Source organism: Salminus brasiliensis, chromosome 18 (assembly GCF_030463535.1).
Source record: "Salminus brasiliensis chromosome 18, fSalBra1.hap2, whole genome shotgun sequence".
Classification (NCBI taxonomy): Eukaryota; Metazoa; Chordata; class Actinopteri; order Characiformes; family Bryconidae; genus Salminus; species Salminus brasiliensis.
The window spans coordinates 6085502-6110904 of record NC_132895.1 but is presented as its reverse complement, the minus strand read 5'-3'; the positions used below and the strand labels follow the sequence as shown (position 1 = coordinate 6110904).

Here is a 25403-nt window from a genome sequence, read left to right as displayed (position 1 = left end):
GCTCAGTGTGGAAGGAGGAAGCTTCAGGCCGGGGTCGAGGACCACCTCACCGGGGCTAGAACTCCTATTATCTCCCTCACACTCTCAGTGACAGCCGCCCTGATGGGGTCATCCACAGGGTGAGTTATGGGTGGGAGAGGTCAGGGGTCTGAGGTCGAGTGGGGTTATCAGGCACGGGGGGGATTGCTGACCGGTCTCTGCGTGGTAGCCCAGGGGCAGTTGGACGCTGCTCAGTTTGCTAGAGAGACAAATGATTTCCATGTGGTGGTGTTTACTTTCACGCCAAGTGCGGCCTGCAGGAGCCAGAGGTGCTGATGCGTTGAGTTGTGGTGACATCAGGCCTTCAGGCTGCTTTGGTTAACGCTTTGAATGACCGGCCAGATGAAGGCTGCCATTCCTCACCCCTTAACTCTTGTGTTGCTTACAGTGTAGTTAGTTAGTGAGTAATTGGGCTAGGCTGCACAGTATAGGCAAAATACCATATTGGCCTTTTGCACTTGCTGTATGCCTTAAAAATATGTAAAAAAAAAAAAAACTCTTTTAGCAGTATATTAATATAGACTCTGAGAGGAACTGAGATTATCCTTGGGAGTTTTTTTCTGTTATTATTATCTTATGAACTTAATTTGAGAGAGAAGTCAATTCTACTGAATCATGTAAAGGATATATTTCTGCAAAATTAATTAAATTAATAAAAATAATAATTATAGTTATATAGAAAAATAAAAGATTTGCCCCTCTTGAGGTCTCCATTGTGGACTTTGAGGTGTGTTTAGGATCATTAACTGCAGTAAAAGCCACCCTCTTTCCATTTATGTATTTAATTAAATCCTTATTAAACTAACACAATCTTCTCTCTACTAGTAAAATGCTTTCCATGTCACTGGCTGCAACACAAACCCATATGACACAGTACATAACAGTTGGATAGGTATGCTTTCAATGAAATTCTGCACTTATTTGTTTATATGTACATACACCATATGGACAAAAATATTGGAACACACCTCTTAATCATTGCCACAGGTGTGTAAAATCAAGCCCCTATCCATGCAGTCTGTATGTAACAGCCACTGCAACAATAAGTCAGCTGGTGAACTTTCCTCCCTCCTAGATCTTCCTCCATCAGCTGTGAGTGGATTTATTGAACAGTGGAAGCGTTTAGGAGGAACCACAGAGAGCAGCTCAGCCACCGAGTGTCTGTTAGACCATGTAAAGTTACAGAGCAGGGTCAGGGCCGAGTGCTAAGCTCAGAGCACAGTGCAGAAAAGTCTCCAACACTGCTGACTCAATAACTTCAGAGCTCCAGACCTGCTGCTGTTAGAGCTGTACAGGAGAACCAGCTCCATATTAATGCCTATGGGTTTAGAATGGGAGGTCATAAAAGCTCCTGTAGGTGTAATGTGGAGGCGTCCCAATACTTTTGCATGTATTGGGCTTGTTTAGATGTTCCTCAGAAAACTTTCCATTATTTTATAGTGAGGGCACGGCAATACTATAGTAACGTACTATAGTAAAGTATGGTATAGTATAGTAATGAACTAATGCGCTCATTTTAAACTAAGCCACTAATTAAAATCAGCGAACATAATTAGTCTGATGTAGCTCGTCATTACAGAGCAATTACAGATGAGATTGTTTTTACTTTAAATTCCTCTTGAGATTAGTGTGTGTGTGTGTGTGTGTGTGTGTGTGTGTGTGTGTGTGTGTGTGTGCGAACCCGCTCTGCAGTGCAAGTTTGCCACTGACTGCTACGTTGCGCGAGTGTGTGTGTTTGGGGCTTGTGCTGCAGGATTTGGAGCCCCCTTTGAAGTGTCCTTTTGAGGGAAGTGTGTTCTCTAGCTCAATAAGATGGGCTAAGCTCTGTTAAAGCCCCCCGCTTTAATGCCTCCACTCTCTGCTTGAGTGTGTTTGGGCAAAGTTGTTTTTATGGACTGTTCAGACACCCAGATGTTCGTATCTGCCTGCCTTAAATCACATGCAATGCATTAGATTGTGAAGAGCTCGTGTTTCTCCCACCGCTGCATTTAAAGTGTAAGAGGCAGCGTAATGTATAGTTTGAGTCCACTAGCAGCAGCACGTAGAGTGAACCTCGCAGGTCCTTTTGGGACACTGCACTGAGCAGGGCTTTAAAAAAAAAGGCCAAGAGATTTAGAGCCTCAGCTGAAGTCTCATACAGAATAAACTGAACTAACTTTGAACTGAATCAGCTCAGCTCTGGAGACTCTCCACAGAGAAATGAGTATCATAGCTGTAAAAAATGCAACTTAATAAAAGTTCCAGTGACTGTTTTTATCTTACTAATTAATCAAAAAGCCTTTATAAAGTTTTAAAGGGCCAAAATTTTACATACGCATAAAACATAAGTAATACACAACACTTTTTTTTTGTTTAGTTCTCAGTTCGGTCAATAATACTTAACTGTACTAAGGTGAGTCTCAAAAAACGTTAGTAAAAGTGAAACTGATTAAATACTGTAAGATGTTTAGAGGCTCCGCCTCCTTAATCTGTTTACTGTTTATTCCCATTTGCAAGTTAACCCCCCCCCCATCCCAATGAGCTGAGGCCTTCCCATTCTCAGACTCCTGACCATGGAGGAATATGATGTTGATGGGATTCCAACTTATGATCGCCTCCCTGTCTCTTGACAAGCAAGCGGTTAGACAGTCGCTCCACTCTAGAGCTGTAAAGCCGTCTACATTTCTGTGTACAGAAAGAAGGGAAAGGGAATTTACTCAGAACTGTGTTTGTATGTGGTGTAATTTCACAGCTCTAGACCGGCCCTACGGTCTAACTGCTGCTCATCACGTGTGAGGAGACACACTCAGAGCTACACTTGTTAAAAGCCTCCCAGTCTGGGGCCGTGTATTATGTGATAGGGAGTTCTAACCTGCAGATGGGAATAAACGGTAAACAAGTAAACAAACTGAGGGGGAGGAGCCACAGAGTAAACATCTTACACAGTTTAAACTTAATCAGTTTCAGCTGAAGCTCATTTACTGATGTTTTTGAGGCTCAACTCAGTATGTATCGTTGACCAAACTGAGATGCAGAAGTGAAGAATGTGAGTCAGGAGTCTAAACTATTTACTGTATCGGTTTATGTTGACCTGACCAGTACATGTTTTACAGTGCAGCACTGAGTACAGATGATCCTTTAATGAGAAGCCGAATGAAGAGTGAAAAGCTGAAGTGCCTCCGGTGATGGAGTGTGTTTAGAGATGAGGCTTTCAGTCTCATGTTCTGCTATTCAGTAGCGGTCAGTGTGCTGCGTTGGGGGACGTGTTAGGCTCCTGTTCTGTCCTCTAACCCCAAACTCTGACTGCTGTCCTCTGAGATTCACTGAGTTATTATCCCTGGTTGAACAGCAGACGCACATGTGCTTCTTTTTGCTCTTCTTTGTTTGATTTTCTGTTTTTTTTTACTCTCTCATGTATTCCTCTCTCTCCCTCTCTCTCTCTCTCTATCTCGCTCTCTCAGCCCAGCTGCTCCGAAGCACATGATAAAGCATCAGATGCATATCTTATGCCTGTTAGAGTTTAGACTTGTGTGTGTGTTGGTGAGTGTGCGACACTAGGAAAGTCAGCGAGAGCAGAGCATGTGATATCACATGTAAGACATGCTGGTTCTCTGTGAAAACATCAGGCAGTCTCGCTGCACATTCTCAGTGGAGTTGGGGAGGGGTGGTGGGCAGGTTTGGAGTGGTGGGTGCAGCTGTGCTCCAGCAGTGAGCTAGCGCTGTAACTGCTGCTTTAACCATTACTGAGAGAGACCCCCGACACCATGACAGTGGGGATTCGGCTTATAGAGACATACTGCCAGAGGCTGCAGTTCATCAGTGGGCTAATGTAGTATCCTACTCTGTTACACTGACGATAGCCACTGTTCTCCACTTACCCAACCATGTTCAAGTGCATACACTGCTCCCCTGAAGTTCTTGAAGGTGCTAAAACCAGGAAAATGGGACACTTGAGACACTTTGACAAGGGCCAAACTGTGATGGCTAGACGACTGGGTCAGAACTCTAAACAGATCTCTAAAACTTCAGGCAGGTCTTGTGGGGGTTTTCTGGTATGCAGTGGTCGGTACCTACCAAAAGTGGCCTAGAAAATGACCACTGGTGAACCAGCGACAGGGTCATGGTCACCTAAGTGTCATTGTTGTGATCCATGGAGGCCCCATCTCACAACGTACAGGTCTTAAAGGATCTGCTGCCAACGCATTGCTGCCAGATATCACAGGACGGCTTCAGAGGCCTTGTGGACTTCCCGGCCAACGCAGCTGTTTTACAGGAGCAGTGGTGGCTCCGCGGTTAGAGCGCCGGGCTGTCGATAGCAAGGTTGTGGGTTTGATTTCCGGGCTCGGCAAGCTGCCACTGTTGGGCCCTTGAGCAAGGCCCTTTACCCTCTCTGCTCCCCGGGCGCTGGAGTTGGCTGCCCACCCCTCTGAGTGTGTGTGTGTGTGTGTGTGTGTGTGTGTGTGTGTTCACTACCACAGATGGGTTAAATGCGGAGGACACATTTCGCTGTACAGTGACAAATACGTGCACCTTTACCTTTTACTTCATGCCTTAAATGGTCAGATCAGTTGTGGTGGCATGTGGACAAACTCAATATTAGGTTAATGTACTAATGTTATGGCTAATCCGAGTATATATAAATATATGTATAGTAGCTGTCACTCAAAAAACTGGTATCTACATTTAAATTGAAATTGTCCATCTGTTGTTGCTGTACTTTGACATCACGTGGTGAGAGCTTCTTGTAGATCCCATGATGACATTTTGGGATTGTTGGAGGCTCCTTTCCACATGTTGCGGTCTCTGCTCTTGGGCTGAACTTGCTAGGACAGCCTGATCTGGCCATGCTGGCAGTTGTTTTAAACGTTCTCCACTTGTAAATGCTTTAGCAGACAGTGGGACGGCTGATTTCTATGGTCTTCAGAGATCTTTTAAAACCCCATTCAGACTCAAATACATCTTCAACCTTCTTTCTGAAGTCCTCAGAGAGCTCTTTGGATCTGGCCATGATGATCTTTAGCAAACTAAGCTAAATATCTGAGGTTTAAATAAGACAGACTTCTTCAGAATCCACTCTAACCATGTTCTGATCATCTGCAGCATCTGCCTAGGCTTTTTCCTTACAGGGAAATCTCTCAAAACCGTTTAGATTAAGATCAAATGTGGCAGATCTGGGCAGATCGTGTCAAGATCATATGTGGCAGTATAGCATATAGCAAGGTCATTAGGTCTTAAGATTTCACAAACATTCATATATATATATATATATATATATATATATATATATATATATATATATATATGCTTATAGCTCCATAAATCATTTGATTTATGGCTGAGCCATCACTTATAGGCAAGAGGCTACTGTCTCGTAGTGGTTTCATGTTTCCTGCTCAGAGGGAGGTTGCATGTGATGTTGGTGGGTGGGTGTGTTTGTTGTGGAGAGAGTAAAGGGGCAACCCCCTTCACACTTTAGAAGACAGTATGGATCGCAGGGGGCATTCTAATGACACTCTCGCCCTGAAACAGGAATACATGTTCATGTATGGGGAGGAGGGGGGATTTATTCTATTTACAGCAACAGAACTGAGGCCTTTTAATCCTTCCCCTCTATACACACACACACACACACACACACCATGGAGAGTAAGTTTGGGCAGATTGAGTTGCATGTTCCCTGAAAATAGATTGAGATAGAGTCACATACAGTCTTTCAGTGAGACGGAGGCAGAGAGGAGCTACATGGGAGCACAGCTAGCCGACAGGTACTACAGGAGTGTGTGTGTGTGTGTGTGTGTGTGTGTGAGGTTGTCTTTACTCAGTTTTTACGCATCAGGGCTTTTGAGGTCTGACTGATGTGCTATACATTATTAATCATGATCTGGGCAGATTGTGCCGAGATCTCGTTAGAAGGTCATTGAGTAGAAGTACTATTAACTGAAACACACTCGTTTTGCACACACTGCTATACCAGGAGTTGTACTACACCGCCTTGTGTTACCGCAGATTTACCTTAAACAGAGCTTCAGCTACATGCTAATGCTCCACTGACAGTGATAAGGAGAATGGCGTCTCTGTCATTGCCACTCCTGGTCAGGACGCTGCTGCTGCACTACAGAGCTTTGGTGGAGCTGCAGGAGAGAGACCTCTCATCAGAACTGTGTAAAGCTGCGTAATCTGAGTCATATTAGTGTAAAGTCCTGTAGTACTACTCTCCTGTGTATTTACTGCAGTAGAGTAAAAGTGAACTACACTCCCAAAGGACTCTCTGGAGCAGATAAACATGAACCTATGGGCACCATGCTGCCTAATACTAGACGTGGGCTAGTAGAGGGGATATAAAGCCCCCCCAGCATTGGGCTGTGGAGCAGTGGAAGATCTGTGTTCTCTGGAATGATGGCTGGTGCTCCATCCAATACTTTTGAGATGAGTTGGAGAGTTGGAAGTGAGGTGGGGTGGTGATCATCCAACATCTTGATCTCACTAGCACTTTTGTCGCTGAATGCAATCAAATCCACACAGCAATGCTGTCTAGAAAGCCTTATTTATACAGTCGAGACAGTTTCTCCAACAATGATGATACAGTTACGCTAGTAGCCCACAACCAACCACTTGGGATACCACAGCTACTGCTTGACATCCACCCGAAACACCATAGCAGCCATCTCGGATACGATAGCAACTGCCTAGCACCATCTTAGCAACCGCTAAACAGCACCATAGCAGCTGCCTGAAATACCATTTCAATCACTTTGCAACACTGAAGCACCCATCTAGCAGTCAGTTAGCAACTACTTAGCCACGCCATTGTAAGCACCGCGGATACTATAGCAACCAACTAGCAACATCATGGAAAACACTCTAAATACCATAACAACCACATAGCAACAGCGCAGCAGGAAGTGGGAACCATTTAAGCTTTGTGACCGTTATGCTTAATTTTACATAAGGAAAAACATCCATCCTGACTTTCAGTGGAAGTGTGTGTGTGTGTACATATGTGTGGGGGGTGTATGTGTGTGTGTGTGTGTTTAATAGAGCCCATTTTATGAGGGTGGGCAGAGAGAACCTCATCATAACTGAAAGTGCTTTCTTTCACATAAACATTGACAGCCTGTATAAAATAAAGCAGCGCTGAGGTGATTTATGCCGGCGTCTCCCGTTTACTCACTGTCCACTAATGTCTTTCTTCCGGAAGGGAGCGAGACTCCGTTGTTCCAGCTAGCGTAGCCTTTACTCGCTTCAGCATTATTCAAGGACAACGGCCATTTCTGAAGCAGTAAATCAAATTTAGCACATTGAAGATATGTGGCTTTTGTCTATACTGAGTGCCATCGCTGAAGTGTTTATGTGAATGAGCGATGGACCACCGCTGAGGGGCTTGAGTTCAGCTCAGTACCAGCTCTCAGAAGGGTCTGCTTGTGTGTACTGGATATACAGTATGTGTGTGTGTGTGTGTGTGTGTGTGTGTGTGTTCAGCTGATGATGAGGTTTACTACACAGACGAACCTGCCCGAAATTGCACGGTGGTCTCTCAAACAGGCCTGACCGTATTTCTGGAGCACATGGTCAACACTGAGCAAACGCTTAGCTGAGGTTTGCTTCTTCAGCTTTTGCTGGTATCTGGTTCCAATGGTCTAAGCTGGTCCTTAATGGTCAAAGTGGTTAAAAAGCTGGACGAAGCATCCAGACAAAAACATACCCTAAGATGATGAGCCAGCTGGTTACGATGGTTGACCAGCTTAGTGCTTGACCAGGATGGTGTATGTTTTTGTTGGAGTTTGATGGACTTGCTGGTTTACCAGTATGATCAGCTGGGGCAACCAGCTTGGTCATGCTGGCCGGCTACCTTGGTCAGACTGGTCAACCAGCTTGGTCAGACTGGTCGACTACCTTGGTCAGACTGGTCATACTGGTCGACTACCTTGGTCAGACTAGTCATACTGGTCGACTGCTTTGGTCATGCTGAGCAACCAGCTTGGTCATACTGGTCAACCAGCTTGATCATACTAGTCATGCTGAGCAACTAGCTTGGTCATGCTGGTTGGCTACCTTCGTCATACTGGTCAATCAGCTTGGTCAGACTGGTCAACTACCTTGGTCATACTAGTCATGGTAGTCAACCACCTTGGTCATTCTGGTTGACTAGCTTGGTTAGGTTTGACCAGCTAAATCATCTTGGGGACCCGGTGCTTTCCACTGAGCGTGCTCTTTAGTATTGTATAGATCCCATCAAAACAACAGATGTTGACCAAAGTGTTGTCCAGTCTAGCATGCATATGTAACTTGCTTTCATCCAGTCCATCTCCAACAATCTCCAAGGTTGTTGTTCTGTGCGTTTTATGGCCTGTGAGGCACTGACCAGTATAACTGTGTGGCACACTTGTGCTCTTTGGCTAAAGCCCTGTCCCTCAGATGTGGTGTGCGTTGTGCGGAAGTCCTCTGAGTCCTCTGGCCATCTGACAGAGTGCAGCGGTCTCAGTGTGTCAGTCTCCAGCACTCTTGTCAACACGTAGGCAGAGTGTTAAGTGAAAAGTGACGGAGGCCCTTTCTTTCTAAACGGGGTCCTGACAAAGCTGTCCTGCTGCTCTCACCGTCAGCGCCTTCTCTAAACGGCTCGAGCCGTGCCGGATGAGCGAGGAAGCCGAAGCGGCGGCGTTCCCACTGCATTCCGCATCTCAAACCAGTTCATTATAACTACAAGTGTGTGGGGCACCTGTCAGTAATGCAGGGTGCTGCAATTTAACTCCAGTGGGTTCAAATGTTTGTGGACACCCCTTCTAATGAATATGAGATACATATATTGTCTAGTCCCTGTAGAGAAGTGCTGCCAAAAGAATAGGACTCTCTGAAGAGGATAAACATGCACCTGTTGGCACCATGTCTAATACACCCCCCTCCAGCATTGAGCTGTGGAGCAGTGGAACTGTGTACTGTGGAAGGATGGATGGTGCTCCATCCAATACTTTTGGGATGAGTTGGGGAGTTGGGGAGGAGGTGGGTCGGTGATCATCCAATATCCTGACCTCACTAACGCTACTGTTGCTGAATGCAAACAAATCTTCACAACAATGCTCCTCAAAGTACCAGAAAGTAGAAAGAAATCACTTGGCAATCAATCTAGCAACCTTCTTATACACCATAGCAACCACCTGGGACACTAAAGCAGCTACCTAGCAACCACCGGAAAAAAAGGAACAGCATAGTAACCATCTGGGATAGCATGACAGCCATTAGGCAACAACATTGTGGTTGGTGTGGCGCAACAGATAACACCACTACCTGCCACTGAGTTACAACACCATGTGGGAGACTGGGGTTCGATTTCCGGTCTGGGTGACTATGCTGCGCTACACCAATAAGAGTCCTTGGGCCAGACTCCTAACACTACATTGGTCCACCTCTGTGATACCAGTAACCTTGTAAGTCGCATAAACATTGCAGCCACTTGGGATACCATAGCATAGGTAACCATAGGTATTCCGGAACCTCTTAGGAACAGCCTAGTAACCTCCTGGGATACACCTAGCAACCACATAGCAACCACCTAGGAAAGCATATGAACCACTAAGCAACACTATAGCAGCCACCTGGCAATCAATTAGCAACATCATTGCAACCACCTAAGATATCATAGCAACCACATAGTAACAGCCTAGCAACTGCCTGGCAGTGGGAATCACTTAAGCTGTGCAGTCGTTCTGCAGTTCTTAAGGAAATGCTTCATTTATGGCCCACTTGTCAAGACCACGGTTTTCATGGAGTGTCCTAATTTTGCACATGATGGTCATTACAGTTAGAATGCTTAGCCTGTTTCGCAGTTGTGCATTTTGTCCCGCCAGCTGTTGATTTGGCGTGAGCGTTGAACGATGCACTGTGAAAACCTGATATGTGGAGATGGTGCGGATCAGTGATTGGGACTGATGAATTGCTGTTGATTGTAGCTTATATCTCCCCCGCCTTCCCTCATAAATCTGTGTTGGGTGCTGGAGCACTTTTTTCTTCTTCTTCAGGATATGCATGTATGAACAAATCTCCCCCTGTATCTGGATGAGTTCACCCAGGCACATTTTTGGCTCGGGTGTATTTTTGCTTGTCTTTATTCCACTGTCCTGTTAAATATTTTATTGCACTCATCCCAGCATAGAACATTTGCACTGGCAGTGTTGAATGTGAATAAATGAGTCTGGGGACATTGGCTGCTATGACTGCTTCCCTATACTTAGAAAGAATGAGAGGGAGAGAGTGCAGGGGTCTTCCCAGACACCTGCATTAATCACTAGAGAGAAACTCCCCTTGTCTCAACAAAATCGGTTAGAAGGCTGTGTTCAGCGAGAGCGACTGTGTTATGCTGAAAGTTGGGCTAGGCACCGTCTTGCAGTTGTGAGAAGTACAGAAGTTCGTTATAATGGTGAATCTGCAATGGTCTTATACGCTGAATGGGCAAAAGTATTGGGACACCGGCTCATTTATTGTTTTTTCTCAAATCAAGGCTATTAAAAAGAGTTTACTCTGCTTTTTTTGGAGTAACTGTCTCTACTGTCCAGGAGAGGCTTTCTACTAGATATTGCATCATTTATGTGAGGATTTGATTGCACCTAAGACACTTTGATGCTCATGGAGGCCCCACCTCTCAACTTGACCAGCTCTTAAAGGATCTACTGCCAACGTCTTGGTGTCAGATAACACAGGGCACGGATTTGGTGGCACAAAGGGGGAGTATGTAATATTACACTGGTGGTTTTAATGTTGTGGCATATTGCACTGTCTGTCCCATGTTGTTTTTTTTCTGCACTGAGGCTATTCTGGAGTCTAGCGTCTATCTAAACAGTGTGTGTTGTTTTTTGCGTATGTGTTGCAGTTGAATTCGCCAATGAACTCCGTCAGCAGCTCTGAGGACATCAAGCCACCGCTGGGCCTAAACGGCGTGATGAAAGTACCAGCTCAGCCCTCAGGCACACCCGTCTCCCTCACCAAACACATCTGTGCCATCTGTGGAGACCGCTCCTCTGGTACACACTTGCACACACTCAGATCAGCTCTCATATTAACTGCCAGTGCTGGCAGACCGTTTAAAGTGTTCACCATAACCCTGTAAACACTGTAAACTCTCTATGTAAGCCCACACTTCATTACTTTCAGAATTGACATCAGTTTCGTAGGCCCTAAAATAGAACCAACCCTGTGGCACGCCACAAAATAGCAATGTTTAGCGATGTGCTAAAGAGCTTTACGAATGCTTTCGCTTTAGTATTAATGACAGAATCATTCGTCTGGGTTTAAAGGGTTAAAGCTGTTTCGTGGGTGGTTGTCATTGTTACGTGTATGTGTTCTGTCCTAACCCAGCTTGACCAATGCGGCATTTCCTCAGGTAAACACTATGGAGTGTACAGCTGTGAGGGCTGCAAGGGCTTCTTTAAGAGGACCGTACGGAAGGACCTGACCTACACCTGCAGAGACAACAAAGACTGCATGATTGACAAGCGCCAGCGCAACCGCTGCCAGTACTGCCGCTATCAGAAGTGTCTGGCCATGGGCATGAAGAGAGAAGGTACAGCAGATTACGTAGAGGACTTCCCCCTCATTACACTTACACTCATATCTAGTTATTGGCAGTGGTACCCAAGCCCCTCCACATCCTGTTCATTAAGTGGGACGTGATCTGCGCACCAGACTCTCTTTACAACACCAGTATTTTTTTATGTTCTAGTTAGAAGCAAGAATCAGAATCAGTAATCAGCTTTTAACCATTTAAAGACTCTTTTTAAAGAGTCTTTTTTAAATATATTTAAAACTAGAGGGTTAAATTGACTTTCTGACCAGTTATTGAAAAATGATTAAGTAACCTTTGCATATGACTTTTATTTTGTATCTTTTTGGCTTTTTTTGCTCACAGCAGTTTTTGTTTTAACAAACCAAAATATATACAACACAAAATTCTTTAACCCCCTATTCTCTGATTTGCCCAAGTCATTTCAAACTCTCGAAAAACTGTATGTATTTTTCTGGTGCTTGCAGTGCTTGTATAATCATTTTTATAATTAATTATTATGTATAATAATATTCTATATTATTGTTATATATTTATATATTATTACTCACTGAATAATTATTTAATTATAACACTGATGTTGCAGAGATCACCAACTCAAATAGGTAGATAGGTAGACAGAGAGAGAGAGAGAGAGAAAGAGATACTTCATTGATCCTAAAAAGAAAATTAGCAAAGACGGAGTTACTGGAAAGGCTGCCACTCAGAGCGGCGCTGGAGGTGATGGGTATCAAATATGATACTCTCAGCTTTAGGCTCCTTCTGCATTCTCCTACCTGTGTAACATGATTCTAATGTAAGTCATTCTGGATAAGAGCATCAGCCAAATTCTGTAAATGTGAATGTAGAGACGCTATTCTGCCTTTTGCCAAGTCAGTGGAGCATCAATATGATTTAAAGCTGCTATTTTCTGGTAAAAATGCTACATAATGCTTACAGTTCTTTCAGTGGAAGTCATTTTGGAGTGTTTCTATTGATCCATTCATCCTAGATTTTGACACAATGTAAAGAAAAACTGGCACATTCACATTATATCAGAAAGTTAAAACCAAATCTGCTCAAATTAAAGTAAGAATTTTGCCTGACAGCGACAAGAAGCTTCCACTTCTCCAGTACAAAACTAAAGAAGCAACATCAACAAACCTGTCTTGGCTGATGGACTGCATTTGTGCTAATGGGAATAATTATGAAGAATGCTAAAATACACAGTGATGATTAGGTGTATAGAGTCCTCAGAGTGAGATGAGATCAGACTCTTAATTAGGGCTTCGGTAGTTATGCGTCACCAGCGCAGTGATTTATGTGCTTTAAGCAGGCTTGTGTTCTTGCCATCAGTGCTATTATTGCCATCCGTAGTCGATGCTGGCAGGAGGGGGAGGTTAGTGGGTTATGCTGAGGCTTTAGACAGGGATGAGAAATCACTGTAGACAAACAGCAGTTTTTATTTTGTTTCCTAAAGACATTCTCGCTGTTAAAATAAAGAAACCTTATTCTCTTTACTTCCGGATCAGTTCCTCAGGCATGGGAGAGAGAGAGAGAGAGAGAGATGAGAGTAGAGAGAGAGAGAGCAGGGGATGAAAGAGGAGTGAGAGAAGAAGCTTAACACTATAAAGGAGGACGACATTAGCACTTTTAGCACACCAGTCACACTCGTCCTCAAGAGGAAGAGACAGAAGAACACACTGCCTCAGTCCTTCAGAGAACAGCGCAACATGCACTGGTGAAATATTGATCTGAGAGGCTGTTTATAGCCTGAGTTTGGCGATAGATGAATTATGAGTTTAGGGGGTGTTTCTGAGATCGCTGCTTTTAGGATTCAACTTGTAGTGCCTTGTGTATACTTATGCATGCTTAAATGAACATATAAACATTAAGGCTGTCACTATACACGCAGTCATATCAGAATATTATGACCACCTACCTAATAGTGGGAATATCCACCATGGCTGCGGATGACATTAGCGAGACGTTGTGTCATGGACTGTATTAAGTGACAGAAGACTCCAAGTTTCCAAGTGGTTTCAAAGATGGTAGCATCCTTCGCCCAGTACCCTATTATTATGCCCATTTGGACATCAGTCAAATCGCTTCCTTTGCCCATGAAGATGGTTTTGCCCTCTGTAACAACTGACTGGTATGCTCGCTTATTTATACATGCAGCATCTGTGACGTCCCAGACTGAGTTCATTCCAAACCAAGGGTGGTCATAATATTCTGATATGACTATGACAGTGGGCCCCACGGCATAACAGTGGTGCCATTGATGCCAGAGGGGTACGACGACTCCAGCAAGTGGTACAGAGCAATCGACACGCCACTGTAGATCAACTAACCTTTATAATGAACACCTTTCATCACTTTAGTGTCATCCAAGCCAAGCTTGGTTATTCCCACTGTTAGATAGGTGGTCATACTAATCTGATATTACTGTGTATTAGTATTTGAGTACCAGTTAGTTTGATGATTTCTTAAGCAATAAATCCCAGTTTTCCAAGATTTAAATAGACTGGAAATACACTCTAAATGTTTGTGGACACCCCCTCGAATGAATGCATTCAGCGCCTGTAGAGAAGTACTGCCTATAGAATAGGATCAACATGAACCTAGTGACAGCCTCCATGCCTAATGCCAGGTGTGGGCTAGAGGGGTTTAAAGCCCCCACGATTGAGCTGTGGAGCAGTAGATGGGACTGTGTTCTCTGGAAGGACGGTTGGTGCTCCATTCAATACATTTGGAATGAGTTGGGGAGTTTGGGATGAGGAGGAGTGGTGATCATCCAGCATCCTGCCCTCATTAATGTTCTTGTCTCTGAATGCAATCATATCCTGACAGCAATACTCCACAGAAATCTAGTGGAAAGCCTTCTTCCCTGGACAGTAGAGACAAAAGCAGGATGAACATAAACTCTTTTTCTGTACCCTGGATTTCAGAAAAAACAATGAATAAGTAGGTGTCCCGATACTTTTGTCCATATAGTGTATGTATTATACTATTATCCAAAATTCTTTTCTGTGTCTAAACATTACAAACACCTGATATAGTTCTTTATCTACACAAGCAGTGAGAGTGGAGTTTAAGGCAAGGACATGAGAGGCCCCCAGCTGCCTCTACCTTGGGGACCCCTAATGAGCATGATTGACAGATCAGTTTAGGGATAAAGATAACACATATACATTACATACAAGTAGATTAAGCCGATAGCTCGAAGCTTAGGGACTACCAAAGCCACTAGGCTCTTAAAAATAAAGTTGACTCAGTGGTTCTTGGCTTGGTTGTAGAGAAAACACATCCAGTGCTATGAACCTTTTATATTATATGGAGGTTCTTTAAATGTTTTTTTTTAAAGAGTTTTTACATATGCTAAGTGGACAAAAGTATTGGGACACCTGCTGATTCATTGTTTTTTCTGAATTCTGAAATGTTAACGTTTATCCTGCTTTTGTTTGAGTAACTGTCTCTACTAATAATATATGATAATATTAAAATTAATTAATTAAATAATACATTTTTACTTAATTATGAAAAAAATGTGTTTCCTGCCCCCGGTACAATGTCTGTATACTGCATGCACCAGAAAAATACATACAGATTTCTAAGTTTGAAATTACTTAAGTTAAAAAAAGCCTGCTGTGAGCAGTAAATACGTTACTGATGTATGAAATATGATACAAAATAAAAGTCCTATGTGAAAGTTTTTTTTTAGAATTTGTCAGAATGTCAAATTTAGGCTTTAACAAGTTTTTTTTTTCTTCCTAAAGCTCACTTTAGCAGTTTTTACAAAGATTCTGGCATTCACCAGTGTTTTCTTATGTGGCAGTAGGATCCATCATTATAACTGTGAGCAGTTCTGCTCTTTATAAACACATCTGAAATCTGACCTAGACCTTCTGTAAGGACTTTTCTCAAGAACTAATTTAAGAAAATTGTTGTTGAAGGTATTGGTGAAGGAGGCCTATTGTTCTTGAAAGAACCATCTACTGCAAAGTGCTGAGTGTAGGACCAGCTTTACATTACACCCCACCCATTTCCATGTGTTTTTACAGTGTGTGAGTGAGGCATCTTAAACCTAAACAACCAAAGAAAGCACAGTGAGACAATAGCAGCCAGAAATACATATAGGCTCGGTAGGCCTTTTCCCTCTCACATTTTTTTTGTATTTTTTTTTTCTCTTGACCCCAGCTTGGCCTTTCCTTCTGTTCTTATTTATACCGTGTGGGACTCGAGTTCTGTTGGAGGTTACGGCCGTATACCGCGCTTGGGTCGCTCGCGCAGCCCATAAGCCCCCTTGTAGCCCGAGGCAGAGGAAGAACAGGGCCACGCCAGCCCGAAAAAGGGCCGAGCGAAACTGCAGAAAAACAGGATTAGATGAATTTATGCTCTCCTCCTTCTACAGGGGGAAATAAAGCTAACTTGATTTTGGCCCCCTCACCTCTCCCTGACTCCAGGAGAAGTATTCTACCCTTGGGCTGACCTCCAGAAGCAGACAGCAGTTTCTGTAAAGTGGGCCCCCCCCCAACTCTTCCCTCACTGCACCCTGAGGCCCCTTCACCAAACCACTACTGTGATTCAGCTCTGAGGAAATAGCAGAGGATGAAAGAAAGCAGAGAATGTGTGATGTGAAGTCAGTCTGTGTGTGTGTGTGTGTGTGTGTGTGTGTGTGTGTGTGTGTGTGTGTGTGTGTTTTGTACATTTCTATGACAAAAATGTACAAAAAATGAATTTGTATTGAAGAATTTTCAAGACCAGTAAAATGGTCAAGCTATTTTCTTACACAACCTGCATTTCTGTGTGTCTCTGTGTGTGTGTGTGTGTGTGTGTGTGTGTGTGTGTGTGTGTGTGTGTGTGTGAAGGGGGCATATTAAGGGGATGTTTTGAAGGTTTGTGGAGGAGCAGAGCACCGCACATGCAGGCCCACAGCAAGAGAGACAGAGACAGAGAGAAAGTTAGTTTCCATAACCACAGAGGCCTGAGGTGTGGTTAGCTGTGCCTTGGCCGCAGTAGGACTGAGTGTCTGCTCAGCAGTCTAACCACTTCCTGCCGCTCTGCCTGAACCGATCAAACGCCTGATCTATTAAACTAAACATTGAATCAGCAGCTTCACTACAAACAAAACACTCCACTGAGCCTTCCTCTGTTCCCCAAGCGGGCCTGGATCTGCAGCATCTCCGACGTATGTGTGGATAACCCATATAGACGTTTCCACACTCAGGGCAGCACAGGGCAGCACAGCCCACCTACTGTAGGTTATTAAGTAAACTGAAGGGAAGCAGAAGGTGGATGAGAGCAGCAGTAGTGGTCAGTAGTGTAAAGCTGGCAGTTTACGTCAAACACACACACACACACACACAGGCTGTGAGCATTGGCTCTAATCACTGCCTCGTATGTTCTGAGACCCCCCGTGACTGTGATTGGTTCTGATCACTGCATTTTACCAGTGAGACCTCCCCCTTACTGCAATTGGTTCTAACCTATGCCTCATGTGTACTGAGTCCTTCCCCTGACTGTGATTGGTTCTAATCACTGCAGCGTTTGTTCTGAGATCTCCCCCTGAATGTGATTGGGTCTAATCGCTGCCTCATGTGTTCTGAGACCTTCCCCTGACTATGATTGGTTCTAATCACTGTGTCATTTGTTCTGAAACCTCCCCTTTGACTGTGATTGGTTCTAGTCACTGCATTGGTTTTCTAAGACTTCCCTCTGAATGTGATTGGTTCCAATCCCTGCAATTTTTGTTCTGAGATCTTCCCCTGACTGTGATTGGTTCTAATCACTGCGTCATTTGTTCAGAAACCTTCCCTTTGACTGTGATTGGTTCTAATCACTGCGTCATTTGTTCTGAAACCTTCCCTTTGACTGTGATTGGTTCTAATCACTGCGTCATTTGTTCTGAAACCTTCCCTTTGACTGTGATTGGTTCTAGTCACTGTATTGTTTGTTCTGAGATCTCCCTCTGACTGTGATTGGTTCTAGTCACTGCATTGGTTTTCTAAGACCTCTCCCTGAATGTGATTGGTTCCAATCCCTGCAACTTTTGTTCTGAGATCTCCCCCTGACTGTGTTTGGTTCAGATCACTGTGTCCTTTGTTCTGAGACATCCCACTGACTATGATTGGTTCTAATTACTGTATTCATGTATTCTAATGTATTGTATCATGTATTGGTTCTAATTGCTGCCTCATGTGTTCTAAGACCTCCCTTTGACTTATTTGCTTAAATTACAAATTACCATTTGTTTTGAGACCTCCCCCTGGCTGTGATTAGTTCTAATCACTGCACCCCCCCCAGAACCCTCCCCCTGTAATTGGTCCTAAGTATACTTAGGACAGTTCAGCAGTAGTTTGCTTTTGATGACTCGTTTTTCAGTTTAAATATACTACCAGCTTTAATTAGCGTTTTGATTGTGAGATTTGCAATAATGATATTGCAAAAGGCTGGTATATGCAAATTAGGTATTTTTATTGGATATTATTATTATTATTATTTAATGAATCAAGACATTCACATTTACATCACAAAAACATGTAAGCCAGTCTTTAACCACCGTTAAGTGTTTTTTAAAGTACTGCCAGTGCACAGCACACTATCAGTACAGATTACAGTTTGACGTTGTCCATGCTGTTCAGCCTTGCTCTGTAGTTGTGGTACTATGTTGGTGCTGACTCTGTAAACAGCAGTAGTGACCGGACCCAGTGTTGTTACATGCAGCTGTCCAGGAGGAGCGCCAGCGAGCCAAAGACCGAAACGAGAACGAGGTGGAGTCCACCAGCAGCGCCAACGAGGACATGCCTGTGGAGAAGATCCTGGAGGCCGAATTGGCAGTTGAGCCCAAGACTGAGACTTACATCGAGACCAACTTGGGCATGCCGTCCAGCTCAGTAAGTAACCTGCCTTTCTCAAACACATACCACAATAATATACTTCTCCTGCATGACCCTGCATGACCATCTCACTTATAAAGAAGGTGGATATCGGAGGAAACCCATTACTCCTCAAATGTCCAATCTTAGATCTTCACCCCAATGCAGAAATGCCCCACATTCACCTTAGATAAAGCTGATGCCTAAAGGAAGCGAGCACAGGGGTATTTGGACCCTTAGGACTGAGAGATGATATGGAGATCACAAAGCTTAAGGAGCTTGGAAACTGGTGGCCTTGTTTAACCCCCATGTAGTCTTTCTGTAGGCATTCTGTATACTCAGCTTGTCTTTAGGGTAAAAAAAAAGGCTATGTTCAACTTTTTTCAGATGTTGGGCTCGTCTAGGAAAGATCATTCAGGTGTTTTTCACTGCTGTTAAACATGGGGGTGGGTGTTTTTAGACCTATACAACTACTGTGTTTAATGAATGCAGAATGCAGAAAGTCTGAAGTGTTGCTTTGTGAAGATACTGAGTCAGAATGCTGGAAAAAAATGAATAAGAAAATGACTGTAGGCAATTTTTCAGTATCCTCTACCTGGCAGGAACAGGCCTTCAGACCAGTCTGCTCTGGACTATAATTTGACTCCCTTGCTCTATTAGCTGCCTTCTGTCTTTCCCTTCTATTCTCTCTCTCTCTCAGTATGAAATCCAGCCTGGCTTGCTGTTCTTCAGTCCATGTGACTCTGGAGAGAGTTTAATTATGTCACACTTCTGAGAAACTTTAAAAGTATGGCCAGGCACTCCTGAGTCACTGCAGCTCCAGTCGCTGCTGTGGAGCTCCTGTGCTATTATATACCTGCCACTGTGGCTCATTCCCTCTCTCTGTGATGTTCCCTCATTTGAGTAGATCTGCTGCACCGTATGTCTCCACTGCCTTTGTAGTAAGTTGCTTCCTGAGCTTCACGGCAGAAACATCACAGATAACTCAAAGCAGGATCCACAACACGCTTGTTAGCTTTCCTTCGCTTCGACTTGCGCCTGTCTTCTGAGAGCTATACGTCCAGGCTGTGTGCCTCATTTAATCAGTTTCCAAAGAGGAAAGCAGCAGGTGAGTGTGTGTGCTCAGGTAAACATGGCAGCCTCTGATAGAAATCATGATGCATGCTGTAGCACAGCTTCACCCGTGTCTGGCTGCCGCTTCATAAATAAACCACGGTCTAGCAGAGGCACTGTTCAGTCAGCGTAATGAACAAGGACCTATTGGCTCTTAAAGGATCAGTGGATTTAAGAGAAATGCTGGGCTCTCATGGTGCAACCGGTTAAGACGTTTGCGTGATCCGATATCCAGGACCCACTCCCTGCTCTTTGGGTGGAAATTCTACTGGTGGCTTAATTCTTCTCTCATTTTTATGTAGAGCACTGCTGACCAACCGGCATATCAACGCTATGTCAACAAGCAACCTGCCATGTGATGGGGTTGTACAGCCAGATTTGCCCAAAGGCTGGCGTTCCACCGTGGGATGTGGGAGGTGTGGGACGACGTTTGCTATCTAAGAATAAGGCTGAAACAGTCTGAAACAGACTGAAACAGTCTGAAAATAGGCGCGCACTTACACTTTATGGACAAAAGTATTTGGACATCTGCTCATTCAGTGTTTCTTCCAAAATCCTGAGTATTAAAAATAATGATCCTGCTTTTGTTGGAGTAACTACCTCTACAGTCCATGTGAGGCTTTCTATTAGATCTTGGAGAAGCATTGATGTTAGGATTTGATTGTGTTCGGCAACAAGAGTATTAGTTGGATCAAAATGTTGAACGATCACCACCCCACCTCATCTCCAGCTCATCCCAAAAGTATTGGATGGAGCTCCAACCATCATTCCAAATAACATAGTATTTCCACTGCTCCACACCTCAATGATGGGGGGCTTTATACCCCTCTAGCCCAGGCCTGGCATTAGACATGGCATTTGCAAAGGGTGCAGCTTAAAGTAGCTGAATGTATACTTTAGAAGGGGTGTCCACAAATATTTGGACATATGGTGTAAGTGTGTCGACATTCCTATGGAAAAGATTTTTGGAAATTGACTTTTTAATCAAAGCATTACATCTACATAATGCTACACTGTGCAGCCAGACTGTGTTATTGTAGCCCATCAAAACCAGGTAGAGTGAATTTACCACCATGCTAACTTTAGCTCGATTACACAACGGAAACAGCCTACACTCATCAGTACGACCAACCGAACTGGGTTTTTGAGCATAAGACATGACCTACAGCTGAGATTTCTGCCCATGGGTGTGCTGTGGGAATTCTGTGTATTGAAGGGCCGAGCATTGAATGTATGTGGGCGGAGCACAGGTAGTTGAGTTGAGTATTCATATGCGCAACAATGCAGCAGTTCAAGATGAAGAAGCACACACTGGCCTCCATACTCCTGGATTGATTGTTTCAGTGGTGGAGAAGCAGCAGACAGTGGATGAGAATTGGCAACAGCGAGCGTTAATAATAAATAATGGAAAAAATACAAACAAAAAATATCAGACAGCTTCCAGTCTGACCTGAAGTATGAAGGGAAGTTTTTTTTCCCTGTCTCACATAGAAATGAGTACATGTAGTACTTTTACGGTAGGAGAGTGTTTTCCGGAGATACAGGGAGAGAAAAAGAGAGTGAGAGAGGGAGCGAGAGAGGCTGAGTGCCTCTTTTGGGACGGCTGTAGAGCGTAGAGAGAATGTCCTGGAAGTGAGGGTAACGGTTATGCGAGTAAATGGGGTTTATTTTGGGAGGATGAGGATGTGTGGGCTGGAAGCAGAGAGAGTCTCCTGGGAGAAGCTGCCAGGCTGACACTAGAAAGCACTCTGTCTCTCTCACCGTCTGTCTGCGGTGAGCACGTTGTCTGCACTGGCAGTGGAGCTCCAGTAGGGGGCGTATGCAGGCACTCCCTTAAAATCTCCCCTTATATTTGATAATATTTGATTGCGTAATCAACTAATCAGTACATTATGCCTTCTATTGTCATAACTGATTATTAAATGCAGTTAGAGAATTTGAGATTCTATAATATCAGTTATTGTTCAATTAATCAATGATTCAAATATTGTTTTGCTTTATGTTCCATAACTGTTTTTATAGATTCTGTAATATTGATTATTGTTTGATTGATTAATTCACTAATTAATTATATTATTTTACTAATTTTGCAACTTATTGTTTAATTAATTCCTGGAAAATATTTTATGATAATATTTATTGTTTATTGTTTGATTAATTAACTTAATAAATCAATATGCTTTCTATTCCCATAACTGATTATTTATTTAGTTTTCTAGAATGCGCCATATTATCGATTGTTGATCATTTAATAAACTAATCAGAAGATATATCATTTTTATGTGAAATCAGTTTCTATAATTGATTTTACAGTGTTGATTATGATTTAAATTAAATTCGACTAATGAAAACAGTGCCTTCTATATTCATTAATAATCATTAAGTCGATTTGAATAATATTAAAATGTTTGACTTATCAAACCAGTATGCGTTTGCATTAATGCTGTAATATTGATTATTGTTTGATTAATCAACTAATTGAAACATTAGCGTTCTGCAGTTACACTTTCGGTTATTTCCACAATCAGTTCTACTGTGTATAGAAATAATGATAAACTGTTTGATGTCAGCTATTATTAATATATTATGTATATTTTCATAATTGATTATTTAATCTTTCTATAATTTCTATAAAAACAGTATCTGTTATATAGAATGCTGCAATTCTATAAGCATTATAGGCATACACTAACTACTCATCAGCTTTTATCATAATCAGCATTGCTGATCACTGGTCTCATAGACTCTGTTCACACCTGGTCACTTCATGCTTCTTGAGCATCAGGATTATATCTGGATGAGGTCAAACCTAAAAATACAAGTGTAAACAAACCCAGATACTAATCCCCTCACGCAAACCACTTCCAGAGGAGGTCTGAGACACATTAGAGCCACGTTACAGCAGTGTAAACACATCCGTCTCTCCATGACTCACTCAACATCCAAAACCCCTCCCAGTACATCCAAAACCCCTCCCAGTACATCCCAAACACCAGAAAAATTGCTGCACAGCGACAGGGTTTCAGTCTGACTAACTGTAGACTCATTCGACCACCCAGTGTAAACGCATGTGGCTAAAATCTTACCAGGATACAATCCAGATACTGGTCATATGAAGTGACCAGATGTAAACGGGGTCCTAATTAGTTAAGTCCAGTAATGGTCACAGCTCTAGTGCACCCCATTATTAAGGATGGTGTTTAAGGATGAGGCGGAAATCAAAAACCTGTAAAATAAACACTGAGCTGTGCTAAAGAAAACAAGGCGAGCTGCTCTTCTGAGCTGGAATGTGTTCTGCGTGGGTCCTCTTGGCAAGCAGTCAGAGACATTGACTCCTTTTTCCTCTCTCTCTAACTCTCTCCCTTTCTCTCTCTCTCAATTTCTCTCTCCCCCGCTGTCTCTGGCTCGTCCTCCCTGTCCCGGGTCTTTTCAGAACCACTGCCCCGTGCACTAATTAATCACAGGGCCTCGGCCCAGAGAGCAGCCCCTGAATGAGCGTCACGGCAGCCTAATGGCCGGGGTTTGGCCGAGCTGAATAAAGTGTGTTTATCTCATGGTGACCTAGAACAGGAGTTAAACAGGCGTTAGTAACACGCCTCCACTGACACAAGGAGCGGCCTTCTCTGACTGAGCGGCAGAGCGCTCAGAGCCAGTCACGCTCTCTCTCTCTCTCTCTCTCTCTCTCTCTCTCTCTCTCTCTCTCTCTCTCTCCTCTATCCCCTCTCTGCCTCTATTTTCCTGCTCTACCTCTCTCTCACTTCTTTCTCTCTTTCTCCTGCTTTACTGTTCTCTCTCTCTTCTCTTTTTCTTGATCTCTCTTTTTTCTTTTCTATCTCTCTTTCTCTTGCTCTACCTATCTCTCTCTCCTGTCTCTCTTTCTCTTGCTCTACCTATCTCTCTCTCCTGTCTCTCTTTCTCTTACTCTACCTCTCTCTCTCTCTCTCTCCTGTCTCTCTTTCTCTTACTCTACCTCTCTCACTTCTGCCTCTCTTTATCTTGCTCTACCTCTCTCTCTCACTTCTGTCTCTCTTTCTCTTACTCTACCTCTCTCACTTCTGCCTCTCTTTCTCTTGCTCTACCTATCTCTCTCTCCTGTCTCTCTTTCTCTTACTCTACCTCTCTCTCTCTCTCTCACTTCTGCCTCTCTTTTTCTTGCTCTACCTCTCTCTCTCCTGTCTCTCTTTCTCTTACTCTACCTATCTCTCTCTCCTGTCTCTCTTTCTCTTACTCTACCTCTCTCACTTCTGCCTCTCTTTCTCTTGCTCTACCTATCTCTCTCTCCTGTCTCTCTTTCTCTTACTCTACCTCTCTCTCTCTCTCTCTCTCACTTCTGCCTCTCTTTCTCTTGCTCTACCTCTCTCTCTCCTGTCTCTCTTTCTCTTACTCTACCTATCTCTCTCTCCTGTCTCTCTTTCTCTTACTCTACCTCTCTCTCTCTCTCTCACTTCTGTCTCTCTTTCTCTTACTCTACCTCTCTTACTTCTGCCTCTCTTTATCTTGCTCTACCTCTCTCTCTCACTTCTGTCTCTCTTTCTCTTACTCTACCTCTCTCACTTCTGCCTCTCTTTATCTTGCTCTACCTCTCTCTCTCACTTCTGTCTCTCTTTCTCTTACTCTACCTCTCTCACTTCTGCCTCTCTTTATCTTGCTCTACCTCTCTCTCTCACTTCTGTCTCTCTTTCTCTTACTCTACCTCTCTCTCTCCTGTCTCTCTTTATCTTGCTCTACCTCTCTCTCTCACTTCTGCCTCTCTTTCTCTTGCTCTACCTCTCTCTCTCCTGTCTCTCTTTCTCTTGCTCTACCTCTCTCTCTCCTGTCTCTCTTTCTGTTACTCTACCTCTCTCTCTCACTTCTGCCTCTCTTTCTCTTGCTCTACCTCTCTCTCTCTCCTGTCTCTCTTTCTCTTGCTCTACCTCTCTCTCCTGTCTCTTTCTCTTGCTCTACCTCTCTCTCTCTCTCACTTCTGTCTCTCTTTCTCTTGCTTTACCTCTCTCTCTCACTTCTGCCTCTCTTTCTCTTGCTCTACCTCTCTCTCTCTCCTGTCTCTCTTTCTCTTGCTCTACCTCTCTCTCTCACTTCTGCCTCTCTTTCTCTTGCTCTGCCTCTCTCTCTCACTTCTCTCTTCTTCTCTTGCTCTACCTCTCTCTCCTGTCTCTCTTTCTCGTGCTCTACCTCTCTCTCTCTCACTTCTGTCTCTCTTTCTCTTGCTCTCCTCTCTCTCTCTCTCACTTCTGTCTCTCTTTCCCTTGCTCTACATCTCTCTTTTCTACCATTCTCCCTCTCTTTCCTATCTATTCTCTCTCTGTCTCTCTCTCTCTCTCTCTCTCTCTCACCTGTGATCACCTCTTGCTGTGGTCATTGTCTTTATTGAGGGGGGTGTGATGGTTAATATTAGATATGTATTCAGATGAATGGAGGTCATTAGCTTCTGATCTTATTGTCTTCAGTTGGCTGAGAGATGCTGTTTTTTGGGGGCTTTCCCACAAAACTGTCGTAAGCCTCTCTCGTCTCCACACTGTCTGCACGCAGACACACACACTCACACACACACACCCCTTTTCCCCCCTGTTGTCACGCAACTGTAAGGCGGTTTAAGCAGAGTATGAAAAATTAAAACGTCTTTCGTCTCCTCTCCTCCAGTTATGAAAATTTCATAGAACAATATGCAAGCGAGGCGTTTCTGTAAGAGCGAGGGATGAGGATCGGCCGTGAATAATGCAGACGGAGCGCGTTCGATTCGTCTGGAGCGAGAAAGGGAAAAAAACACAGCAGTTGTTTTGCGGTGGTCATGAAGAGACTATTCAAAGCGTCTCCTCGAATCCAACAACGTGGCCATCACCGATACCCTGGGGGCAGTCTCCCAA

General features: G+C 43.7%; 1 protein-coding gene across 5 annotated transcripts in view; it reads left to right on the top strand.

Annotated features, from left to right (window-relative positions):
• rxraa (retinoid X receptor, alpha a) overlaps nt 1-25403 on the top strand; it is a 243853-nt gene that overhangs the window by 197694 nt on the left and 20756 nt on the right. For 2 of the 5 annotated variants that reach the window (XM_072661432.1, XM_072661433.1), the window contains exons 4-6: nt 10873-11030; nt 11390-11569; nt 18260-18444. In XM_072661432.1, the coding sequence (XP_072517533.1) occupies nt 10873-11030; nt 11390-11569; nt 18260-18444 (523 nt within the window). The remainder of the gene's footprint in view (nt 1-10872; nt 11031-11389; nt 11570-18259; nt 18445-25403) is intronic. The other 3 variants (XM_072661436.1, XM_072661434.1, XM_072661435.1) reach the window with 3 other exon arrangements.